This window comes from Rhamphochromis longiceps, linkage group LG3 (genome assembly GCF_057381845.1).
Source record: "Rhamphochromis longiceps isolate RC_006_pf linkage group LG3, R_longiceps_female_GT1.1, whole genome shotgun sequence".
Taxonomy (NCBI): domain Eukaryota; kingdom Metazoa; phylum Chordata; class Actinopteri; order Cichliformes; family Cichlidae; genus Rhamphochromis; species Rhamphochromis longiceps.
In genome coordinates, this window is record NC_140559.1 from 51636903 (window position 1) to 51662555 (window position 25653).

The window sequence follows — 25653 nt, forward strand, 5'->3', positions numbered from 1 at the left end:
TAATCCTCATTTGTCTTTTAGCTTCTCTCCCTTTAAGAGGTTTTTGGCTGCTTGGCTGCCTCTTACAAATTAGATGACCATATTAGGATATCCGCTCTCTCTGATGTCAGCAAGAGCCATTATTTGGAAAAAACACCTGAAACTGAGCTTCTAGAGGAGCCTTAAGTTGAACTTTTGGCTAATATGAAGTAGTAAATACACTGACCCCATTATTTAACACCCACCCACAACTATAATATTTACCTCAATGACAGAAATAAGGAAAAGCAGTTTAGCATGTTAACTTCTAGTAATGTCTGCAAGAATGTGAGCAATCTCTAATCTTTATTACTCCATCATCAATATTTTTACGTGTGCGGCTTCTCCTTCTGAAAAGTCTGATGTTGCAGGAGACGTTAACCTTGCAAATGTTAATCTTACTCTATGAAGAGAACCAGACCAGCTCTCCCGACACTGTTGCATGTTCTCTCACAGGTTACCTCTGTGAGGCTTTTGGGTCTTACTTGGAACTGAGGCATCGTCTGAGGGAGTAGGAGGCTCCTCCGCCACATGTACGAGAGCATTCACTCCAGGAACCCCAGGCGTCCCAAAGCGTGTCTCTGTCCTCTTCTGATCGGGCCGTACGAGAACTCTACACACCAGAAGAAGAGACGTTAATATGCAGTGTTTTGGACACTCTGATAACAGGCGTCTGCTGTTATCAGCCTTCATCAGCTCTACAGAAGCTGAGATAAAATAAACTGATCACTGAAGCTCACTGTCATCTTTATATTGGACTCTTTGACCTTATGACTTAGCAAAGATCTCCCATCATTACAGAAAGCAGCTCTTTAGCCAAGTGAGTTGTGGCTTCCTGCAGCCATTCCTTAAATTGAGGAGCTTAAAAAGACCTAAAAACTACAATAAAAGTGCACATGACAGGAAAAGAGAGGCAGTAAGTGTCACAGGCTGGGTCTCTGACCCAGCGCTCTGAGTTCATGTTTGTATTTGTCTCATTTTGTTATGTGATTTAGTTTGTGTTATTTCCTATCTGCCTTTAGTTTAGGCAGTTATTGTTCCTGGGTTTTCTATGTTTTGGGGTTTTGTATTTATTCATCACATATTAGGTCTGTTAAGTTGTGTTGTCATGTTTTAGTTTTAGTATTTCCTGTTTTATTCTGACAATGTCATGTGTTCTTTGTTTATTGTATTTAGCTTTCCTCTCCTGGTCCTGTCATTAGGTTTATGTCTGTCAGCTGTTTCCCCCATGTGTCTCCACCTCCCCTGATCACCTCATGTATGTATTTAAGCCCTTTGTTTTCTGCATGCCATTGTCAGGTCGTCTGCTCATCCATGTCTCATCCCCAGGTACCCATGTCAGTTCACTATGGTTAAGCTTTTTCATGTTTTGTTATTAGTTCACCCAGTTTAGGTTATTGTTTAGTTTTCACCGATGCCCGATTATTTTTACCCTCATTGCTAGCCTCAATAAACGGCTTGTTTTGTTTATCCACACTACGTTTTGGTCTGCGTTTGAGTCCTCCTCTGCAACACATACGGTCTGCCCCAGCCAGACCGTGACAGTAAGAGGAAGTAATCACGAGTTCTTGACTTCTGGCCCTTTTGCGTATTTAAAATGTCTGAGTCATGCATTAAAGTTTGAAATATTAGTCCTTGCTTAAGGCTCGGGCCACACTCGTGTGCCTCTCTCTGTTAATTGCATTGTGCTGTATTTGGCAGCGGAGACGGGAATATTACTGCGCCACCCAAAATCAATATTATGAGAAGCTAAATTTTACAACTACAAGGACAGTGTGCGTCTCGGATGTAGGGTGACAGCCAAAAAAAATTAAGATCCTCGCTATCTCAGCTCCTGTTTACCTCATAAAGTCTTTGGTATTTTCCAAGTGGACTAACTCGCCGTGCTCGTAGGGAAAGGTTTATTTATAATGCCGCTGCTGTCAGGCAATATGGCAATATCTATTGTTGTGTTTAAGTCAAGATAGTTTTCCTCTGCTTCACTTTTCTCAATGCCCTTTCCAGAGCTGACTGAATGAAGCAATAGAGAGCTGCATTTTCTGAATACCGGGCTCAGATTAGGTGAAAAGGGAAACAGATTGTTTTTGCTATCTAGAACAAGGACTCAGTGAAGGTATTCTACTTAAAACCTGCCAGTGAGACTGAGGTAAAGGAAAAAACTGGTCCTGTACCTGTTTAATGGATGACAACTTGGAAAAGTAAAAAAAAAAAAAAGACTTGGAACTTGGAACCAACACTGGGACAAATCGTCCACCTCCTGTGGCAACAGGAATGTGGCTCAGTAGACCGAAGCGCAAACACAGTCAATAAAGTAACCTGCCAATCTTCCAAGGCGGTTTGGGAGTGTTCAATGGGAGCAGATGAATACAAGAGAAAAATTATCATTTTTTTAAACCACTCAGTCTTCATAATGCTGCTGGACCATGAAAGACTTCTTTTCCTAACATTGCAGAAATGCTGCTATTGTGTGCTCTGGACAGCGTCGCACAATAGGGACTTTTACACCGTGAGGCGGCAGTTTGTGTCTGCACATCCAACAGAGTTTTTGACAGTGATTTAAAATTTCCAGCTCTTGCAGATTAGGCATGAAATGTGAGCCCTAAACAAGCTCATTTACCCAGAAGCCGCTGAACATTAGGGGTGGGGTGTGTTCAGAAAATGAATTTGCACCTACTGGGCAGTTTACAGTGAAGATCCAGGCTTGCGTTTGAAGTAGAATGCTTTAAGATAGAAAGGTTTTTTTAGGGGAAAGCCAGTTCATGCTGACCTCTTTACCCCCTTTTTCCTCCCTCGAACAGCATGGCAGTGCACTTCAAATACAGAGATGAATGGATCGTGCAAAGAAAAACAGTAACAATGCAATAATAGGGCTCCGATTATTTTCCTTGGGTCATGGGAGGAAAAACACCCATGCTGTACAGTCCTGAGAGGGGATGGCGGGTTCACGTTATTAAAAGTGCGTGGGGACTGATATAAATGGCTGTCAGTGCTGATGACGCCTGAGGAACAGCAGAGAGGAATGGCAAAACCTAAACACAGCCAGCGGAACATACAGCCAAACATATCGGCAGCGGCGCTACTTTCTGCACGGGCCAACTATTTCAATGTTTGGATCCCGGTAAATAAACACAGGCTGCGCTCTGGGCAGCCGGTTAGTGCACCACCTTAATTCTCCTTTGAAAAGCAATCAGTGAATTTTGCACTCAATTACGACTGAGGCTGTGTGTTGCAAAGCCAAGAGTGCTCGAGGCGCAGAGAGGCTTGCGAAGAAAGAGGAGTGGAAGTAGATGAAGGATGAAGGGATGGAGATGAAGAGGTTGTTTGGCTCGCTGCGCTGCTATTGTTCTCAATGAAAGCGGAGGAAGACAAGGCTCCGCTAGCTGGACGGCTGTCCTGCTGGGATTTGGAGCCAATAATCAAACGGCTCAGATATCTACTCTTCCTTAACCCTCCATCACTGCACGTCCCACCGCTTCTGCTATGATCTATCGCGCTTCTTATTTCATTTGAGCGTTCATGCACCCATAACTGACTCATAATGCTTCCTAAAACTCTTTGCAAAAGCACCTTTGCAAACACAAACTATTATTTGCTCACTGGTGCTCATACTGTGAAAAAAAAAAACAGAGCAAATACACGAGGGTGACAACCGCAAGGCCTTTGTTTTTCCACAAGGTAAAAAAGCGGAAATGAGCATATGATTAAAGATTACTTAACTCCACGTTATGAGTTATTCTGATGGACGGATTCTATTTAAGTCACCTGTCAGCAGCTGAGACTAAAAACACTTTCCCCGAAGATGGAAAACTCCTGAAAAAAGGGAAAAAGAAACCCGACTCTGGTGCCTTCTTTTGCAGACTGTGTCAATACGACGGCCTTTGCAGTTGGCAAAGACACATGATATTTGCACATCTGCTAAATCCCTTGTCATGTGGCCAGCACTGCGCAGCACAGTACTGTACTCACGGTCATGCTGTGAGGAAGGCACTGTAATGTAACAGTGAGCCTGCAGCTCGCTGACCTCCGCATGCACAAGTCCTTTTTTCATGGCTTAGGTTAAAAAACATAATAATATAATAAGACAATGCTGCAGGACTGCTGTAGCTGACCTGGCAAAGCTACTGTTGAGAAGACTCCAGGATGTGGAGAGTGCACTGCTTACTTCAAAATACACACACATACAAGCATAAACACTCAAATAGATGCTTTTAGAGGACATTAATAACCAAAGACAAAATAAAAACTTTAAAATGCAATTGAGATAACAGGGTAAAAATCACAGTACCAGAAGTAGAAGAGCTGTCATCAACAGCATGCAGGATGAAAAGTCTTGTTCCATGCCTTTTTCAAAGTGTGTGTGTGTGTGTGTGTGCGCGTGTGTGAGACCCAGTCCCTCCAGATCTGCTCGTGAGTACTTTTGTGTGTGTGTCTGGGTCCGATGCGTGACGGCCTCCTCCGTGGGTCACTCTGCGTGCTGTGTCTGCCTCCCTGCCTGCCGTCTCCTGTCTGACTTGCTCCCGTTCTTTCTCAAGAGTATCTTGGGGAAGCGGAGGGAGGGAGAGGGGGCAGGGAGAGCGTGGGTGAATGTGTGTGCGTGTGTGTCCGTTTTAGAGCGTGCACTGCATGAAAGTTGGAGGAAGTAATCGGAAGGGCGGGGGGGTTGATCCAAGCACCATGAGCCCTCAGGTCTGGCACATTAGCCAATCAATAAATGGGCTTCAGATGACAGTGTTAGTACAAACAAGAAGCTGGGCCAGCAGCAGCTTCACAGCTTTGCATGTTTGTGTGTGTGCGTGTGTGTGTGTGTGTGTGTGGGTCAGACTGTCAGAGAGAAGGAATAATGGCAGACAGACAACTGTAAACCAATTTTCTTCTTTTCCATTTCTTTTCCTAATATCTCAAGTTTCCGTCTCACTCATGCCACTGCTTCCTCTTTCTTTTAAGCTTTGGATGGGTTTTTTCCCTCTCTGTAGTTTTCCCTCACTCTGTTGGAAATGTCAGAAACTCTCGGTCATACTGTGACATCTTTAGAATTAACCTTTTATTTCCAGCCTGCTTGCGCAGAACTGGTGACTTCAATTACACATCTGAGCAAAGCAGAGACACATTTGGCACTGCCATACTTCACCGTTGGCTCCAAATCGCTTTATTTTTCCCAAAGAGTTACATGTGTGAGCCTCTATGTTAAATCAGATGACATAGTGTGGTCACTGAAGCTATCAGGATAGACTTTTCAGCCACCCGCCTACAACCCCCTTTTTTATGAGCTAAAGGTTTACTTCAATGGAGCCTTTTATAACATCTGGCAGTTTAAGCTAGAGAACATTTACACCGTGGAGGTGGGGGACAAGCCAGGTGTCCCCTGGAGGGACAAATCCTGTAGTTATTTAAAGAAAAAAAAAACACCCAGTAAGATGGACAACCCTTTGGCACACGGGGAATATACTTATACACTGAGTGGCTTTCCAGCTTCCTTTTGCGATGGCAGGACGCAAAAAAACAAAAATCTGAAACCCAACATTAAAAATAGCGCAGGCAAAATGACCCGCTGGCATTCCTTGATGTTACTCACAAGGTAGCAAGCTATCATTCAGGCATCCAACCCCGAGGTTCCAAACACAATAAAAACTCTGTGCCCTTCGAATCAAGGCCTCACATCTTCTTCCCAATCAAACACCAAATCAAAAGCCGCATAATTGGTATCAATTAAGGCTGAGAGGAATGTGCTGCACTCCAGAGCAAATAGTCAGCCACCCTAATCACAACATCGGAGCAGACGTCTCGACACTTAACGCGGCACACATACACACTTTTTTATATTTCAGCTCTACAAAGCAAACCTGTCTCGAAGTCCAAAGTCACTGACAGAATCGGACTTAGCTTGTTTGATTTGGTAGGTTGAGCATGTTCCATGAATTGGGGAATTATCTTAACGCGCACACACTGGTGTAGTCTGTGGTGCCAGCAGGGAAGGACGTGGACTTTGACATGTTCACAGGCTGATGCGGCCCATGCATTCTCAATCCATAACCCTCTGATATTTACTTTTAGAAGAAATCCTTCTCGTATTTGCCAATGTGTGACTACAGAAAATAAACCGTGGCATCAATGATGTGCCTAGAGCTTAAAACCAAACACCCGAGGAGGAAATTAACGGTTTTGATTGACACGAGCTTGGAGACGGCTCTCTACCACAACATTGCCAAAGGTGTCTCCTGACAATTTAAACAACAATCCATGAAGATGATGAGGTGAGAAAAATGATAGAGCGCATTGTTATTTTACACAAGGGCAGGCTCGGATATTAGGTTGCATAAGAGAAGCATGCAGGAGGTTTTGAGGATTAGGGGAAATGACTGTCCACAGACAAATGCTCCACTGTCTTAAAAGATGATTCTGCTTTAATATGAAAGAATGGGTTAGGATAACATTGGCTGCCCCAAAGTAATTGCTGACATATGGGAACAAGGTTGAATCACAACAACAATCTCACAGAGCCAGAAACAAGAAGACTGACTGTAAACAAGCCAACAGCTAATTTAGATCCCCTTTTATTTTGCAGTTAAAACTTAAAGTGAGCGCATTCACATGATGGTAAAAGTCCTATTAAAGTTCACCCCAGTTTTCCTGACTGAAGTCATCGATTCAACAAAGTGCTGAAAACATTACTCAAAGATTTTGGTCCATATTGACATGACAGCATCACGCAATGGCTGCAGATTTGTCAGCTGCACATCCATGATGTGAATCTTCAACTCTACCACATCCCAAAGGTGCTCTATTGGAATCAAATGTGGTGACTGTAGAGGCCATTTGAGTACATTGAACTCACTGTCATGTTCACGAAACCAGTTGGAGGTGACACTGTGGTCATATTCAGGTAGGCTGTGGTGTGTAAATGATGCTCAGTTGGTAATAAGGGTCCCAAAGTGTATCAAGAAAATATCCCTCACATCATTACGCCACCAGCCAGAACCGCCCATAGAAAGCAGGATGGATCAATACTTGATCTTTAGCTGATAGGAGTGGTGGCTGGTGCTGTTTCCTGGTGCTGTAGCCCTTCTGCTTCAAGTTTTCACATCTTCCATGCTTAGAGACGCTCTTCTGCTTGTAACCAGTAGCTATTAGTTACTGTTGCCTTTCTATCACCTCAGGGCAGTTGGGCCATTCTCTTCTGACCTCTGACATCAATGAGGCATCTTTCATCTAGAGAACTGGAACTCACTTCACATTTTCTCTGTAAATCCAAGCGACGGCTGTGTTGGAAAATCCCAGCAGATCAGCAGCTTCTGATACACTCAGACCAGCTTGTCTGACAGCAACAACCAAAAGTCCCTGTTCATTTACCTTCAATCGCTTCTAATCATCTTCCCGACCCTCACTGGTTTTCACCAGTTGGATTCTGTGTTAGTTTTTGTCATCTTCCGTTTTCCTTTTTTAGCTGTTACTTTACACTTACTTGCTGACTCACCAGTTCTCCTTGTGGTCCTGCCATCGCTTTAATGTTTTGCCCTTTGTCGCTTGTGTTTTCCTGTAATTTATGCAAGGTTAATCACCTTTGTACTCAAGCTTATCTTTTTCTCAGTATTCCTGCTTTTTGTGTCTATATTAAAAAAAAAAATGCCCATAACACTACTGTTCATGTGATGTTTTCAATCTAATTAAAAATAATCTAAAGCCCTCAATTAAAGATTATATGAAGTTGTTAAGCTTTGAATTACCACAGACACACTGGTTGATATTTCTTTTTCCCCCCAAACGATATCATTAACAAGTGTAGTTGCCCATCCATCCATCCATCCATCCATTCATCCATCCATCCATCCTCACCTATTATCCTAACATGTTTTTGGAATGTGGGAGGAAGCCAGTAGAGAGACCCTGAGAGAACCTGCACAGGCGCGAGGAGAACAACATTCAGTTGTATGCTAATAAAAAAACCATTTCATGGCCGCTGCTTCCACCCATCCCCGTGTTGTCTTTAGGCAGATAGAATCTCTCATTTGATTGTGACAAATCACCACCATCTGTCATAAAATCACTCGATTCTCTCTCAGTGTGCAGTGTTGGGATTATGAGCAGGGTTTCGCCTGGTTGCACAACACTTGAGAACCCCTAATGATGTCTCTGTGATAAACAGCTGACAATACAGCATGTATTGCTCAGCAAAATGAGCTGTTCATCATTATTAGTATAGAATGATGTTAAAGTTAACTTTGTTGTTGTTTTTACTTTTTAATGTGATGGAAACTGAGCCAACCCCATACATTTGAAAACACCGCTTCTATCATCACTCGCTGTCTGGTGAAACGACTAGAAAAGCTCTCTCATGCTGAATGTGTTTGAGGTCTTGTAAAGGGTCACTATGTTGACTTTCCAAGCAGCAGATGTTTAACTGATACCGCTCCTCTGCTGCAGAAGAAAGAGTCAAATTAAAAGATTACAATATTATGATGCGATGACATTACTTAACAGTCCCAGCGTCCTGAGGAAGAGAGACAAACGAAGCTAAAGTTAACGAGAGACTCACATCGAGGACCCCTCGAAAGCCCGAACCCTCAGCTCCCACGAGAAGACTTTAATGGTTCAGGCGGGATATAAATGGTAGCCTCCCACCACCCTCACAGACGATGTATGTGCACCAGGCATGATTTATACGAAAGCCATTGTTTAAAAAGCTTTCTGAGCCACGGTATAAAATGTTTTACCAGGACAAGGATTTTACGACTTGCAGCTGAAAGTCAACCACACTTCCCCACCCCACCAAAACCAGAGGATTAAAATAAAGATGTAATTCCCTGACAATCATCTAAATCCAATTAAAGCCAGATGGGAGCTGAAATGAAAGTAAGCAGCGTTACAGCTAAAACATGTTACTCCCTAAATATCTCTTTTTTTCCAACATTGTCACCTAAGCTTTAGCTTTCACTGCTTCCACATCCACGCATTCCACATGAGTCAAGCTTTTCCTCTCATCGTTCCTTAATCGTGATTGATTATTATTTAATACTCCATCCAGAGGAGCGGTCAGCTGGATCGTTGAGCCTTGCGAGCGAGCTGGTTTCAGTGTTTGGTGGTAATGTGAAGATGATAGATTTACAGAGCCATAAACACACCTATTGAGATTACTGTATCATGGCTCAGGTGGGAGGATGCATGCAAAGGCACGGGATAAATAATGCGCTCGAGGGAAAGACGAACGCCAGCTCGTCCTCCGATGGGCCAATCTCTTCTGGCTTAGAGTACATCTTCTCGGTGAACTCCCCGCAGCTCTGCAGAGGAAGACATTTGTTCTGTCTCGATTTTGGGGCCACAGCTTTTTGGAGTATGCATGAAAGCAAAAATGATTTGTTTTTCAGAATAGCAGGCACATGAGAGCTCAGGTCTTGTAGAGTTGCATTGCCCCAGAACAACCCGTGAGATTGGATTGCTTACAATAGCTTACCGGTGAATTTATTTGACATTAGCTATTAAATCAGTCCAAAAAACCCCCATATAATCAGCAAGGTTAAGAGGGACAAAACTATGAATAAAATGAATGAAAAAAACAGATATAACGAGAGCATGATGGGAATTCTCTTATTTTTTTATTCTACAAACTCTAGCATTGGACAAATTGAAATACTTGCTTGATTTGCCAGATCAATAAAGAAAGTTTTCATAAAATTCACCAAAAAACAGAATTTTGGGTTAGCTTTATTCTCCAGGGACGAGAAATCAGGCAACTATAAATTAAATGGTCACATGGACATGTCAACAATGACGTATATAAATTAAATTCAGTTAAATTCATTTCAATGCCATTTAAATAGCATATAAAAGTCAGCTTAAGCCGTTTATGTTGTGAGGTAAAGACTACATGAAAACAGAGAAAAGCCCAACAATCAGGCGACCCTTTGTAAGCAAACACATGGCGACAGTGGGAAGGAAAAACTCCCTTTTAACAGGAAGAAACCTCCGGCAGAACCAGGCTCAGGGAGGGGCGGGGCCATCTGCCGTGACCAGTTTGGTGTAAAGAGAGGAAGACAAGACAAAAGCGCGTCAGTTTAATACTTAAATCAATCAAGAATTGGATCATAAAAAAAAGTATGTCTTGATATAAGGGTACAATAAGCAAAGACGCACTTTCTTTGCTCTAAAACCAACCACCACTGTGCTCAGCTCACAATATTTTCTAACAATTTACTGTGCTGTTTATGGTGACATATTGAATAAGCCACATTCTGATCCCACCTGAGAAAGCCTCTAAAAACTCCACATGCAGGCCACAGCGCTGAGAGGACTCGAGCACGTAATTAAGAATCAGCAGTGACATTTACTACTTCCTGAAGCTGTGTTCATGTGCTCTCACCATCAAGCTTTTCCCATTAGCACGCATATGTTTTAGCAGCTTTCTGGTGAATGCAAAGGCTAAGTTCATCAGGGTCCCACTACACAAAGCCCACCACCTCACACACACTCCACATCCCTCTTTCACCCACCCACGGCCACTGTGGTGTTTTAAAGAGGGTACGAAAGGAAGGGATGGGCATAAATTAGCCGCGTAAAGCCGCTGGAGTGAGTTAAACCAGGCTGGGGCTAGAGTGAAACGGGGAGCGTGGGACCTGCATCCCGATCTGGGCCGACGCTAAGCACCGCAGCTTATTTATGGGATAGCCGGCATCAAGTTGATCCCCCGTGTTTCAAAATGGAGACCATATTGCCGTATCATCTGGATAATATAGCTGCTGCTCAGAACAGTTTACACATGTTTTCTGAAAATATACTTCCTTTTGTTGAAATCAATCTAAAAAAAACCCGTCAATTTAGGGTGTGTGTCCACTGACAGCTGTTTTTGCTCTGGCAGTGTCTACTTTCTATACAAATACAATGTTCAGTGTTAACAGTGCTCACTGAGCATTGCAAAAACACCCTTAGTGCACAGATTTTTTCCTGCTATGCTCACAGTGCTCTCACTTGAAAACAGTTCAGTTGGAACGGCAATGCGTTTCTCTGTGTCACGGCTCTCTCACCACCCAATCAATATCTAAAGGTGATAGGACTAATGACGTGAGTAACGACGGTGGAAAAGTTGTTCCTGCCCGTCACTAACAAGTCAGTTATTTATGATCTAAGAGGTTGCTGTCTGTAATAAAGCAACAACAAAAGCTGGAGAGAAGTGCTTGGACTAAGTTCTTTGCAACTACAGTTAGTTGTAATAAGAAGACACCAAAGATTCAACATGTGAACTTTTTGAATCAACATCTTAATGCTGTGATTTTACATCCTGATGTTTTCACAGTTCTTAAACACCAACATTGGTTTTGACCATAGCAAGTAGCCAACAATGCCTCCGTGCACCACCTTTCTCACAACTACAAACAGATAAACTTAGCATCTCCTAGAATGGGAGGCAGAGCCTTAAACTATCAGATCCATTTTTTCCAGAAACAGCTCCCAGTTTAGATCCAGGAGACAGACATCCTCTTTCCTTTTAAGTTTAGACTTAAAACTTTCCTTTTTGATAAAGCATATAGTTAAGGCTGGATCAGGTCACCCTAAATCAGGGGTCTCGAACTCCAGGCCTCGAGGGCCGGTGTCCTGCAGGTTTTAGATGTGTCCTTGATCCAACACAGCAGATTTAAATGGCTAAGTTACCTCCTCAACATGTCTTGAAGTTCTCCAGAGGCCTGGTAATGACCTAATCATTTGATTCAGGTGTGTTGACAGCTGGAATGAGGTTGTGACCGCACAGCAATGCAATCTCTATTCTATTCTAGCACAGACAAGATGACAGGCATCCATGTTTTTTAAATATAAGAAAAGCATATTTTTCATATATCACCCCAGAAATCACCTACCCTTCCAATTTATGCAAAAAAAACCCCTATGAAGTGTACAGTTTTGGTGTTACGGTCAGTTCGATTAGCAGGAGAAAAGCTGGTGGAGCTGCTGTGAGCTCATTTGTTCTATTAAATATTAATATACAAGCAATTTTTAAAACAAACTAACCTTAGAAAGACAGAGCTGACCCTTATTATCCATCAGAGTCAGTAACACAAGTTTTTTTATATACCACTGCGAGACATTTGAAAGAATGTCCAGAGTGGATTCAAAAGTAAGAACCGGTTTTCTTGTATTGCTTAAAAGGCTGTCTGGGAAAACTTACATTATAATAAAAATATATTGCAGCTGTTTGCAGGAGTCATTTCAAGTAATAAAAACTGTGAAATCCAAGTTTTTTGGCTGTAATAGCCTCCTTGTGGAATGCAAAACTGTAAATATGACATGCATGATCATGTCAGGGTCCATATCAGTTTCTAAAAGCACACATCAAACAGTAAACCTATACGACCCTACTCCTACCCCATGAATAGCTAATCTCAGTAGAAAAGGACACAGAACAAACACTGACTAATTACTGACACCATGAGAGTCAATAGAGAGCAATCCACCGAAGCGCAGACATGGAACAGGCTTCCTAGTTAAAACTGCAAAACGAGACAAAACAGTTGACCAACCGTTTTCTGAGCACTGACAGCAAGGAGCAACCCCAGATAAAAAGACCCCTGGTTTGTCTCAGCAACTTATTATTCATGAAGTGTGAGTGTGGAGTTTTTAAACTCAAAGCAAGCTGAAGCTTTTCAAATCACAAAGTATGTCTCTGATGTGCTATATACTCTTCGCACAGCTCAGGTTTCAGTTTTTAACCCTAAAATTAAGTCACAGCAGTAACATATGTTTTCCATTTTCTGAGATGTATTGCATGTTGTCTTTGGCTCTAGGACGATCAGAGAAAGTGATAGTAATACGATAAAGGTGGTCAAAGGAGGCTTAAACCTTTGGAGCATCCTCTGAAATCTGACGTTTTTCGCTCCGTTAAATAATGATGCAATTACACGGAAAGCGAAGGGGCATGCGCTCTTCAGTTCCTTGTTCTGACCTGTGTCTGACCTATAAATATGGAAACGATTAAAGTAGGAAAAAAATGGACGACACCTCGAGCACACTGTGTTGCACAACTGGAGTTGGAGATTCACTGAATATTTTATATTCACACAATTAGGTTTTCATCAAAACAGTTCTCAAGCAATTGGTCACTCTCTGATGAAGGCTGTTGGCGTCGGTTTTTGTTTAAATGTGTCCTAGCCAGTTTCAAATCTGAGAAAAGCTATTCAACCGCACTTTCCTTTCTACTGTGTGTGAAGCTGTGAAGGTTTTCATATCGCTGCCTGTATGACGGAGTTATGGGAAGGTGATAACACGGAATTTATGTTGCTCTGAAGGCTGATAGTGCAATCTTCACATTTTTATCTTAAATATGGGCTCAGATAAGATGACTTCAAGTTTGTTTGATGATGCTTAGAAGTGAGTTCAGAGCCTGTGGATTTTTATAGCTGCAAAGCTATGAAGAAATCAACCGAATGCTAAAAACACACCAAGAAAAAAGATTTCTAGTTAAATCTCAGTGAGGATACAGGTACATAAAGTAATCACTAAAAGCCTTCTTTACTGTATTTGCGTGTTTTATATATTAATTTTGTTTTCTTTGTTCTGTAAACCTACTTTAAGGAGTTTGTAGTGCAGCAAAAACAAATGCAAATTGCAGGATAGTATATAGATTTTTTTCCAGTTTAAATTCAAATTCTATTTTATCTATATAGCAACAAATCACAGCAACAGTTGCTTCAATGCAGTTACTATTGTAAGGTAAAAAATGTATGACAACAGAGAGAAACCCCAACAATCAAAAGAATAGTTTCTAGGTAATTGTGGACTAATAAGTCAAGGTGACCTTGAAAAGCTCACGTCTGACCTTGAGGTCAAGGTCACCAGGGTTTTTACTTATTAAAGGTTTTTAATAGATGCACCTATAGCTCATTGTCTATAACTTCTTCTTCCAGCTGAAAACCTGGTTTTAATAAACAGTCTGAGAACAAAAAATGAACAAATAAAATAAAGCACATTTTCAATATTTCTTTTTAGTGGTTGTTTAAGTATATTAGCTTTATCTGTAGTTACTGTATCACAGACATACATTTTTACATGTCCAAAAAACACCTGAGATATAACTTCCATGAGAATTCCTTATTTTTAAACACTTGTGCTCATTTTACAAGCTCAGAATCATATTATCCACATAGACAGTGTGACATCTCTTATGTAATATACTCCTCTCTCTAGAACTTGTCATGGTGCCGGGAGTGCTGACAGCTCTTTCAAGCAGTCAAACTTTAAAACATCAACTGGGCTTTGTCTTGTAGCGCCCACATTCACAAAGAGGAAACTATCCATCAGCCTGCCACAGATCTGCTTTCAAGCGTTCCTCACCCATATGCCTGTGCAATTGCCCGAGAAACACAGAGGACGCAACAGTAACGCAAAAAAAGGCATTGTGGCTGTTTCTCTCTGATATTGCTCAGTTAGATTTTTGAAGTGAGATGAATCTATCCAAAACGGAGTCTTTCATTAAGCTGACTTCAGCCTGTTAAAATATGAACAGGAAAGACAAAGTTAAAGACATCCTACTAAAGAAAAAGGAAACATGAGTCAACCAAGATTTGAACACTTCCATCCCATTTTTATTTTTTCTCTTGTAGCCTCACTGCTTTACAGACTCTCACTCCATCTAGTCTTCTCTTTCCATCCCTCTTACATAAAGTACACTGCACTGCATTTCAGCTCAGCCTGTCTACCCACAGTGACAGTACTCGTATCATTTTACTGGTGGCGTGCCTTATACAGGCCAGTGTTATCAATCTACTACTTAAAGGCAAGCCACTTTTATTAGTATCACATGAAGAAGCTGTCTTCCCAAAGAGACTAACAGTATAGCTGCCTCAGCCTTTAAAACTTAAGCTTACAGATCATACCTCTTAAGCATTATGTTATCTAGTAGCAAACTTTCTACCCCTAGCCAAAAGACAAGTAGCTTTAGTGTTACATTTTCTCTTTTGTTTAGGTAGATTAGCTGTTAATGAGCGTCTTTTAAAATGAATTTTTACAAAGAAATTACAGAAAATGTACAATCCAACTGCTAAATTTACATTATGTGCAGCTGTACACTGCAATAATTATGTGTTGTTGTTGCAAAATCCCATGGCACATCTGGACTTGTCTCAAGGCACATCAGTGCAAATCATGGAACTAGAGAGTTTCTTACCAAGTCGGCTAAAACAACTATTAAATACTACTAACTATCTACTACTGTTTCATGTGCTACACTATATGCACCCTATACTTGTATTATGTAAATTCTGATAGGCTGGTGTTGTCACCACAAGTTATGATCTTTCCAGATTACATTTACAATTTTACAATACACTAGTTTTTGCATTTCATGGATATTTCCAACTCACTGCCTCTCCTACATGTAACTGTACACCTTTCAAAGTGAAGACTACAATTTAACCTGCACAAACACTAAACAGCAGCAGCTAACTAGAGGTGGTGGCCAGATGAGTCCAAACGTTGGTAGTATCCATACCAACACAGTTAGTGGTATCGGACTGACACTAGTGTAATAGCATCAATAATGTGTTTCTACACTGTAAAAACTAGTATATTTGTCTAATTTCTAGTCAAAAATATCTCATCACACTTAAAATAAGATGCCATAACCTACAGCTTATTTCAAACGAGTGTACTAAGTAAAAAAATCTGCCGATGGAACAAGTGAAAATTCTCCAGATCCAAGATGCAGTGTCTTAAAACGAGTTCATATATCGTACTGAAATGTTACTCTGTAGCTGATTCAATAAGCCAACATACTGAATGTATGTTGGCTTATTGAATTGTGTTAAATGAATTACTCTTCTGGAAATGAAAAAAATCGTTGATTTAACACTTTCTGACATTTCTGAACCTTCTATGTTAACTGTCACATCTATTTTATTTATAGCCTAAAGCACATTGAAATAACAGACAGTGATCGAAAGGGTCTTACAGACAGGCACATAAACATTCCAGGTCTCAAAAAAACCTCTAAATACATAAGAGGCCGAAAGGTGGATTTTGTTGTGTTAATGAATTATTGTTCAAGTTCAAGTTCAAGTTCAAGTTCAACTTTATTGTCACTTCAACCATATACAGTTTAAAAATACACAGTGAGGCGAAACAACGTTCCTCCAGGAACCAAGGTGCTACAAGACAAGTTAGTGCCAAAAAAAAAAATAATAATATATAATATATCTAGTAATAATATTGTGCAAAAGAGCATTTACAGGTTGTGAAAATTAAAAGTGATTTAGTGGCCAGTAAAACGCATTCAAAGTTTGGCACTGGTTTAGCTCAGTGGGTTAGCAGGCGACCGTGTGCTGTATAGCATACAAGAGAGTAGGTAGGCCTGGGTTTGAGTCTGACCTGTGGCTCTTCCTCGCTCTCTCCCTGCTTTCCTGTCTATCTACATTACCTCTATATCTCATAAGTTATGGCACACCCTACATAAGCTGCCTTTTATTTACTTGATATCAGATCAATACAAAACTTTATCTAATATCGTACAGCACTAGCATTGAGACCATTAAAAGTGTTAACAATGTATTCTCCTACTGCCTTAAAACTGCACAGCAATGCAAGTTCAACTTTTTGATCATTTTAAGTCCACTATTAAAGTACTCAAAATGGTCAAAAAGGTTGGAAGTCCATTCGATGATTCGAGACACAGCTTGTATCTGCCACCCTCCAGTAGTAAAAATGTTAAATCAAATAAACCAATCAACTACAGTGCAATTAGATTACATGACGATCATACACAGTATATAAAAAAGAGGTGAAAATGTTTTCCAGGTCTTGAAAACTGGGAGTAATGATTGCACAAGGAAACGTCAAATTATCTCTGATATGGAGTTACATGTTTAATAATAGGTTGCTGCTAGCCTTGGAAGCCTGCATCTCTGTATTTGAGGGTATTGCGGGTAACGTGCTTGTGTATGCAAGAGTGAGAGTGAAGGAGAATAAGGGGAAAAAATGTGAAAGAGATGAGAAAATGAGCGTCTACATGTATGTGTGCGCGCCGTTAGTGTTTGCTTTGCAAGCAATAATTCATTTCATGCAACGCAATTTGACAAAAGACAGTTTATGTGGCAAAACATCCACCTTAGGCTATGTTTCTTTATATTACTGGATATTAAATCAAGTTTCTCTCGCACAGCTTACACAACAAAGCCAGAAACCGCACACTAATGAGAAGAAACTTTGTGTATCTTCCTTTAAGGTTAGCGTCAAGTCGAAGCTTGCCCAAGAGATGGGGAGTAAACATTTGGGTGCATGATGGAAGAGTTATCGCAGAAAAATAGCTGCAATAAATCAGTTCACCCATATGCCATCCTGCTATCCCATAAAAACCCTTATACCATGTTTTTAAGAAGCCTTTAGGCTCACAGCTGTCTAAGTATGCTACTGTAGTGAACTCCTAACTACTGAAGTTGGTTATAGGTAGCACCTCTGGCAGTAACAGTGAACAGCACCAGAGGAGAGATGAAAGATTTTCCTTTGCTTTACCTTTACTGCAGCCTGCATACTAGATCATCTTTGGGCTATGCATGAATTACAGCATGGTTTCTGATATAATTGCATGAAATTCTTATTCTAAGTAGTGCAGTCTATGGATGTGTGTTAACACAGTGCCATGAAGTAATGAGCAGTAATTGTTTCTGCCCATCAATGTGGGAAGGGCCATGAGGCTATTTTAAAAAATTAGACAGTGAGAGAGATTACTGACAACTTGAAAACATTCAAGACCATTGTGAACATTCCCGATAGTGGAATTTCCAGGAAATTTCCTCCAAGATCAGACGATGCAATGCTTAGAGAAACTGCAAAAAGATTATACCAAAGTACTGCGAGGCCATCTGTCTGACAGCTAAAGCTTGGTTCCAACAGGGAAATGATCACAATCACAGCAGCAAGTCTACAACAGAATGACTGAAAAAAACAAACAAATTAAGGTGTTGCAATGGCCCAGTCAAAGTCCAGACCTCAGCCTGGGTGAAATACTGCGCTGGGATCTCGAGAGAGCTGTGCATAAATGAATGACCACAAGCCTCAATGTTGCAAAGATGAGTGGGCCAAGATTCCCCTGCAACTGTGACAGAAAACAATTATTACTAAAGGTGGTTCTATAAGCTATTTTTCACACATTTGATTTTACATTTTGGAGTTTTTGTTAAAAACTCAAACAAAATGTTGCTGTTTATCTGACATTCAAACTTTTTTTTAACAATGTCCTGATACATAAATCCTTAGAATTGAAAGAGGACGTACATCTTCTTTGTTGCATGAGTTTGCATGTTCTCCCCGTGTTTGCATGGGTTCCCTCCGGGTACTCGTCTTCCTCTCACCATGCAAAGACATGCAGTTTGTGAGGGTAGGTTAATTGATTAATCTAAATTGCCCATAGGTGTGAGTGCGAATGATTATCTGTCTCTGTGTATTAGCCCTGCAACAGACTGGCGATCTTTCTAGGGTGTAACCTGCCTCTCGCCCTATGACACCTGGGATAGGCTCCAGCGCCCCCGCGACCCTGAAAAGGATGAGCGGAAGCGAATGGATGGACCTGCTCACAAAAACAGTTGTTTTTACCTTCCAGTCTTTTTCTACCACTAAGATAACTGTCCTATAATTAAAAACCTAATAAGTATTTGTAATAAGTTTATAATTCATGATAAGGACAAAAACAGTGGTGAAAGAATAACAATCCTTTAACACGCAGGGACATTTTATTTGTATATCCAAAGTATAGAATTTCTAGAGTGGCATTTAAGTCAGACATACAGAGAAAACTCTGCTCTGATGTTATTTTCTACTTTTATTTCACAGCCAACTTTATCGCTGTACTGACTTTTCAGCCTCTGACGTGATCGATGTTGTAGCCGTCATAGCTCAAGAGCAGCATCTTGTGTCTCAGAGACAAAACTGCAAGTTTTTAAGCTCATCATCAAAACTCCTCGACAGGTTTTAAAAGAAACTTTGTGCAATGTGAAAGAACAAAATAATAAAAGACTACATCCATTAATAGAAAACATCTAGAGAACAGCACACAGTCCGTTGAGCTCCGAATATCACTTTTAATTAGCAGCTCCCTCCCACACGTGTGCACATACATACAAAGAGTCCACGGGTGATCCATGACGCACACTGATGAGACATGTCTGCATGTCTGGGGTGGTCTGAGCCCTCTCAACTGTGGCAGAGGTTTACATAAACCCCCAGCTTCTGGCAACAGACACAAAATGAGAGGGTGTTAAAGTAAATCTTCCCTCCCTCCCATAGAGCAAACACGCTCGTACATCACACACGTATTTACACGTTTTAAATCATTAGCAGCAACTGTAAACATTACAAACACTTTTCCCACACTTTGCTGCCGTCATCAGATTCTTGCAAACAGGCGGCGAGGACACACAAAAACGATCCGAGAGCCAGTTAGTGGGGCCCGAGTTTGCGTGCCAGACGGGAGCTGCAGCCTCAGCTCATCTGGTGCGGCTCGGTCTGCTTGGTGTCTTTTGCCACGTGCTGACGTGCCGCCGTGCAATTGAGGGCGAAACAGCGCCAGCGCCTTAAAACCTCGCCCTCGTCCCCCTCCGCTTCCCATCCCTCCATCATCTATAGCATCGCACCGACGGAGCGGAGGAGAAGCTCATCCACTGCGCTTCAACCCTATCATTATCCCAGTGAGGTCATTCAGAAAAGCTGCTTGTGAGAAATACGCTCGTTTGCTTGTGGTTCGACCTGTAAAACCGAAGACGCCACAAATCATAACCGAACAGCACAGAGCACGTTTTTAACATGGAGGAAATAAAAGTGCTGAATGCTGCAGGGGTCGAGAGGAAAGAGGATGCTTCCCCTTGTTCTTTAATTCTGGTTCAAGATTTTCTTTTCACTCCTGGGTGAGCGGAGATGAGCTCTTGCTTGCGTTCCGTGCAATATTAATGATTTCATCAGTGATCAAATGACTGATGGCTTTATATTGTTCTGCAGATTTTCACATTTGGCTCTGCAGCAACAAGAAGATTAATCTCATAAATCACAGACTGACTTTTCCTTCCCCCCTCAGACACACGTGTAACAAGACAATGCAGACGTTTCATTGGGGGACAATGTAACACCAAACCAAACGGTTGTCTTTAGTCAACTAGCACCCTGGCTCTCAGCCTGAGGCCTCCAGGCAATGTTTTCATCACAAGACCTTCATCGTTCACTGTGGGGTCATAAATCTGGAAGCTTCAATACTCCACTGGGTCACCTTTCACTAAGATTTGGTTCGGGATTTAGAAAGGAAGAAAAAAGGGGGGTGAAAGGAATCCAGGAAATCTCCACGTCTGTTGTGGGAAGGCTACAATTTGCCTCGAGCACCAGATGCTGCTCAGTACAAGAGGTACATTATCATTGTCACTTTCATTGTCCACAATCTCGTTGTACATGTACAGTACAATCACAATAAAGGGCTGTTCTATTATATTCTAGATATGGGTATTTTTATATATTTGTGTGTCTGTGTTGTTTTATTTCTACTTCCAAAGGCATCTCAAATTCCTGTCATTTCTATAATGTCTGGTGAAAAAGAGCTTTAGCCAATGCCCGAAATTTTACTGGTTCTTTAAGGTGAACAACAACACATACACACACTGAAAATTGTGTTCTTTTAAAAATTAATCTAACTTACAATCTTACTGTTTATTGTGAAATGATCTGGGAGAAATCATCTGCTTCTGAATGTGAAAAGAAGTCCAGTTGCCTCCAATTTAAGTGCTTAAGACTCAGATGCTATATAACCCGTGTCTGTCCTGGAACAGGATGTTCATGAACCATGGGCGTCCACATGTACAACAGGCTGAACAGGAAAGCCGACACAGAGGATGTATACAAGAAGGGGATCAGCAGGCTCCATTTCCTAAGGAACATGTTCAACAAAATGAAGTTTTCCTATCACTCACTTGTTGTGAGTGCAGCGCACTTTACTGGGGTCTGCTGGGAAGGTAGCATCGGAGCTGGAGACACCAACAGACGGGATAACCCGAGCAGGATGGCTGGCTCTGTGATTGGCTGCAAACTGGACACTTTTGAAGCTGTAGCGGAGAGAAGGTCACCGAACAAACTTGCCTATTCATCACGCTCACTGCCCTCTGCACCTCTTCCTGGACACGCTGAAGAGAGTTATTGCATGCGGTATGAAAGAGTCCCTGTAGCTGAATCAGTGTGTTAGAGAAGGAGGTCCGCTGCCACAAGGACAGATACAGGAAATCTTTCATACCACGGGCAATAACTCTCGACAGCGGCACACATCTGTCTCGCAGAGAATCATCTGTCAGCGTTTTATTTCAACCCTGCTCTCTCACATCGCACGACACACACTGTGACACTTTATTGCACTCCGCTGTTTATTGCACATATTACTAGCACATGCCCGCGATACCCTATTGTTCAGGTCCGCTCATGCTGTTGGTAAACTGATGCACTTAATCACACTGAGAAAAAACAGAGGTGGAAGATGATGTTTAGAGAAATAAGTAGAAGCTAAATATGGGACCGATTGTACTTTTACGTGCAGGAAAATCTGTGTGATTAAAGGACCCCATCAACCATCCACTGCCATCCACACATCAGCCAGATATCCCCCAGTCCTCCCCCAGAGTGAAAACTGGCACGATCCTGTACTTTTTCAGTATCTTAACAGTCATTTGTCCTAGTCTCATTTGTTTTGATGAGGTCTCTCTTAAAAAGAGGCCTAACCAGAGAACTGGAAAAAATAAAGATGACGAGAGGACAGCTACACAAGTTGGAACAGATATCTCTAACTGTCATCTGGCCCGTGCAATGGGAAGATAAATAAGATATCAGAGGTACAAATATAGCTTAATTGGTCCTCCTGGGACCTGAGCGAGGCAGTTTCTGCATAGCAGTGCCTTGAATCTGCCATGCATGTATAGTGATGTGCCAGCTAGAGCCCTTTTTCTGCATGACTCATACAGTGGGGCAAAAAAGTATTTAGTCAGCCACCGATTGTGCAAGTTCCCCCACCTAAAATGATGACAGAGGTCAGTAATTTGCACCAGAGGTACACTTCAACTGTGAGAGACAGAATGTGAAAAAAAAATCCATGAATCCACATGGTAGGATTTGTAGAGAATTTATTCGTAAATTAGGGTGGAAAATAAGTATTTGGTCAATAACAAAAATACAACTCAATACTTTGTAACATAACCTTTGTTGGCAATAACAGAGGTCAAACGTTTACTATAGGTCTTTACCAGGTTTGCACACACAGTAGCTGGTATTTTGGCCCATTCCTCCATGCAGATCTTCTCGAGAGCAGTGATGTTTTGGGGCTGTCGCCGAGCAACACGGACTTTCAACTCCCGCCACAGATTTTCTATGGGGTTGAGGTCTGGAGACTGGCTAGGCCACTCCAGGACTTTCAAATGCTTCTTACGGAGCCACTCCTTTGTTGCCCGGGCGGTGTGTTTTGGATCATTGTCATGTTGGAAGACCCAGCCTCGTTTCATCTTCAAAGTTCTCACTGATGGAAGGAGGTTTTGGCTCAAAATCTCACGATACATGGCCCCATTCATTCTGTCCTTAACACGGATCAGTCGTCCTGTCCCCTTGGCAGAAAAATAGCCCCATAGCATGATGTTTCCACCCCCATGCTTCACAGTAGGTATGGTGTTCTTGGGATGCAACTCAGTATTCTTCTTCCTCCAAACACGACGAGTTGAGTTTATACCAAAAAGTTCTACTTTGGTTTCATCTGACCACATGACATTCTCCCAATCCTCTGCTGTATCATCCATGTGCTCTCTGGCAAACTTCAGACGGGCCTGGACATGCACTGGCTTCAGCAGCGGAACACGTCTGGCACTGCGGGATTTGATTCCCTGCCGTTGTAGTGTGTTACTGATGGTGACCTTTGTTACTTTGGTCCCAGCTCTCTGCAGGTCATTCACCAGGTCCCCCCGTGTGGTTCTGGGATCTTTGCTCACCGTTCTCATGATCATTTTGACCCCACGGGATGAGATCTTGCGTGGAGCCCCAGATCGAGGGAGATTATCAGTGGTCTTGTATGTCTTCCATTTTCTGATGATTGCTCCCACAGTTGATTTTTTCACACCAAGCTGCTTGCCTATTGTAGATTCACTCTTCCCAGTCTGGTGCAGGTCTACAATACTTTTCCTGGTGTCCTTCGAAAGTTCTTTGGTCTTGGCCATGGCGGAGTTTGGAGTCTGACTGTTTGAGGCTGTGGACAGGTGTCTTTTATACAGATGATGAGTTCACACAGGTGCCATTCATACAGGTAACGAGTGGGGGACAGAAAAGCTTCTTACAGAAGACGTTACAGGTCTGTGAGAGCCAGAGATTTTCCTTGTTTGAGGTGACCAAATACTTATTTTCCACCCTGATTTACGAATAAATTCTTTACAAATCCTACCATGTGGATTCATGGATTTTTTTTTCACATTCTGTCTCTCACAGTTGAAGTGTACCTCTGGTGCAAATTACTGACCTCTGTCATCATTTTAAGTGGGGGAACTTGCACAATCGGTGGCTGACTAAATACTTTTTTGCCCCACTGTATTTAAGGTGTGTGCAAGTGTGAGAGCATCTGAAGGGGAGAGAAACGCAACCTAAAGAGATCCTTAAACTGTGTTCATTTGACGTTAAAGGCTTACCTCTGTGCTGTATAAACGTTTGGTTTAAACTATGCCTTCTTGTGTTGCAAGCATTGTTCACTTTTCAGCTTGGAAGAATGTCAGGGTCATTTTTCAATTTTGTGGTTTGTGAACAGATTACATTCTCTCCCAGCGCTCCCTGAGAGCAAAAACTCTGTGAGCGCCTGAATGTGTTTGAAGGTCTACACGCATATACTGGATGGTCCTGATTTTCCCATGTTTAGACTTACGGTACTTATGGTACTTACACCAGTTTGCAGTTATTGGTTCTCAGCATGAACCAGAGGGAGACCACCGAGTTTAGGACCAAACCCGATGTCCATTACGCTTTAAGTCATCCAGCCAAAGAAGTCAAGTTGAGAAGCATAAAATCTCTCATGAGTATGTAACTTGTGTAGAGACAAGCATCAGGGCTTTTTGCCCTGCAGAAAAACTGCATTTAAATTACATTTTGGAAACAAAGGCTTTGTTATTTAAAGCAACTTAACCATAAGGTGAAAGACAATACTACAAAAGCTGAAAAATGCCTGAGCAAATCCAGGCCCCTTTTGTTAAAACTATTGCTGCACTCGATTGAGATTGACCTGGTGTAATTTAAGTTGTATTAAACAAGCTCACAAGGAAGATGGATCACACGATCATTTATAAATCACTATTAATATCACCTTAGGTGGTATGCGTAAGTATTTACAAATCTCAGCATGTTTTTTAAAAGAACAGACCCTCCTCTTTCTGTTAAATACTGTATTTAACTGATATTTTGTGCTGCAGAGAACATCACATCAGGAAGAAAGATCTCTATTATAAAGATTTCTGCTGAATTATACTAAATTTATTTAGTTTAGCATCTGGAAAAAAACACAAGAAAAAAAAAGGAAAATACTCCTGTTACCACTATTTTTAAAGAATTATATTACTCACTGAGGTTAAAGCTGGAAGCACTATTTCCCTAAAGAAAGCCGTAGCTACAGAGGGTAACATTTTGAACTGCATCTTTGCTGTTTAGCCCACTGTGTGGTGGCTTCAGCTGTGGAAAATGTCTGAATAATAATCTGTGCCCTCGTCACACTGGTCACTTGGACACTCAGTTACGCGTGGCTGCTGGTAGTCACTGTGAAATTGCTCGAAAGCACAGAGACCAGTCTGTGATGCCCTGATTCACTGGTTCAACCCCAACAACATTGGGGATGTTTGATGATACGATGATGCACCAAAACCTCCTTGCGCATACAAGCAAATTCCCACCAGTGTCTGTAGTTTAGACTGGAAGACACTGATTTGTACACACACACTCACTAACTAACAACTAGCCGGTGGAGAAACATGAACCGTAAATAGAGAACATTTTTTTCACACGTACTACTGAAACCAACACGTCTCAGTCACATTTTAGGATATCATGTGAGCAGCTTTAAAAAACAGTGAAACAAAATATTTTTGCTATAATTTCGTATTCTGGAGGGAGTTTTATCTTAGTCTTAACTTGTGTTTCTTTTGGCTAAATTCAACTTTCTTACATAAAAGCAGAAAACACACTGAATGAGGGTGTATTTGAACATCACATCACACCAAAGGATTCTTATCCAACAGCTGCTACTTTATGACTCTGTGCAGTCTGTAACTACTTGACGATGGTAAATATCACAATCAAAGGTTGTTTGATCCAATTTGCAGACCTCTCTGCATTCTGTTATGACTATCCAACCTGTGAACTTTAAATCGCAGTTCCAGTAATCGACCCAGCTGTGCTGGCAGACCTGTGAGAACCAGAAGAGGACACGGCTGTCCGGAGAGGAAAATTGTGAGATATGTATGTTTGTTCTCCTGCTTTATTGTACATGTCCACCAACCAACACAAAGAGTAATTAGAGCCCACATTAAAGACGCAGATAGGCTTTGGGTTGCAGGTTTCCCACTTCTTAAGGTAAACTCTGCTACATAGGTGGCAGGGATCCTTCAGCAGCAAGTAATTACTGCTGTAACTCAG

The 25653-nt window shown here is 41.6% G+C and overlaps 1 protein-coding gene across 3 annotated transcripts in view; it reads right to left on the reverse strand.

Annotated features, from left to right (window-relative positions):
• The window catches only part of LOC146675169 (ADAMTS-like protein 1), a 102992-nt gene that overhangs the window by 32359 nt on the left and 44980 nt on the right, over positions 1-25653 (reverse strand). For 2 of the 3 annotated variants that reach the window (XM_085400288.1, XM_085400286.1), the window contains exon 3: positions 504-631. In XM_085400288.1, the coding sequence (XP_085256414.1) occupies positions 504-631 (128 nt within the window). Of the gene's footprint in view, positions 1-503; positions 632-4303; positions 4540-25653 lie in introns of those variants that run through there. The other variant, XM_085400289.1, reaches the window with a different exon arrangement.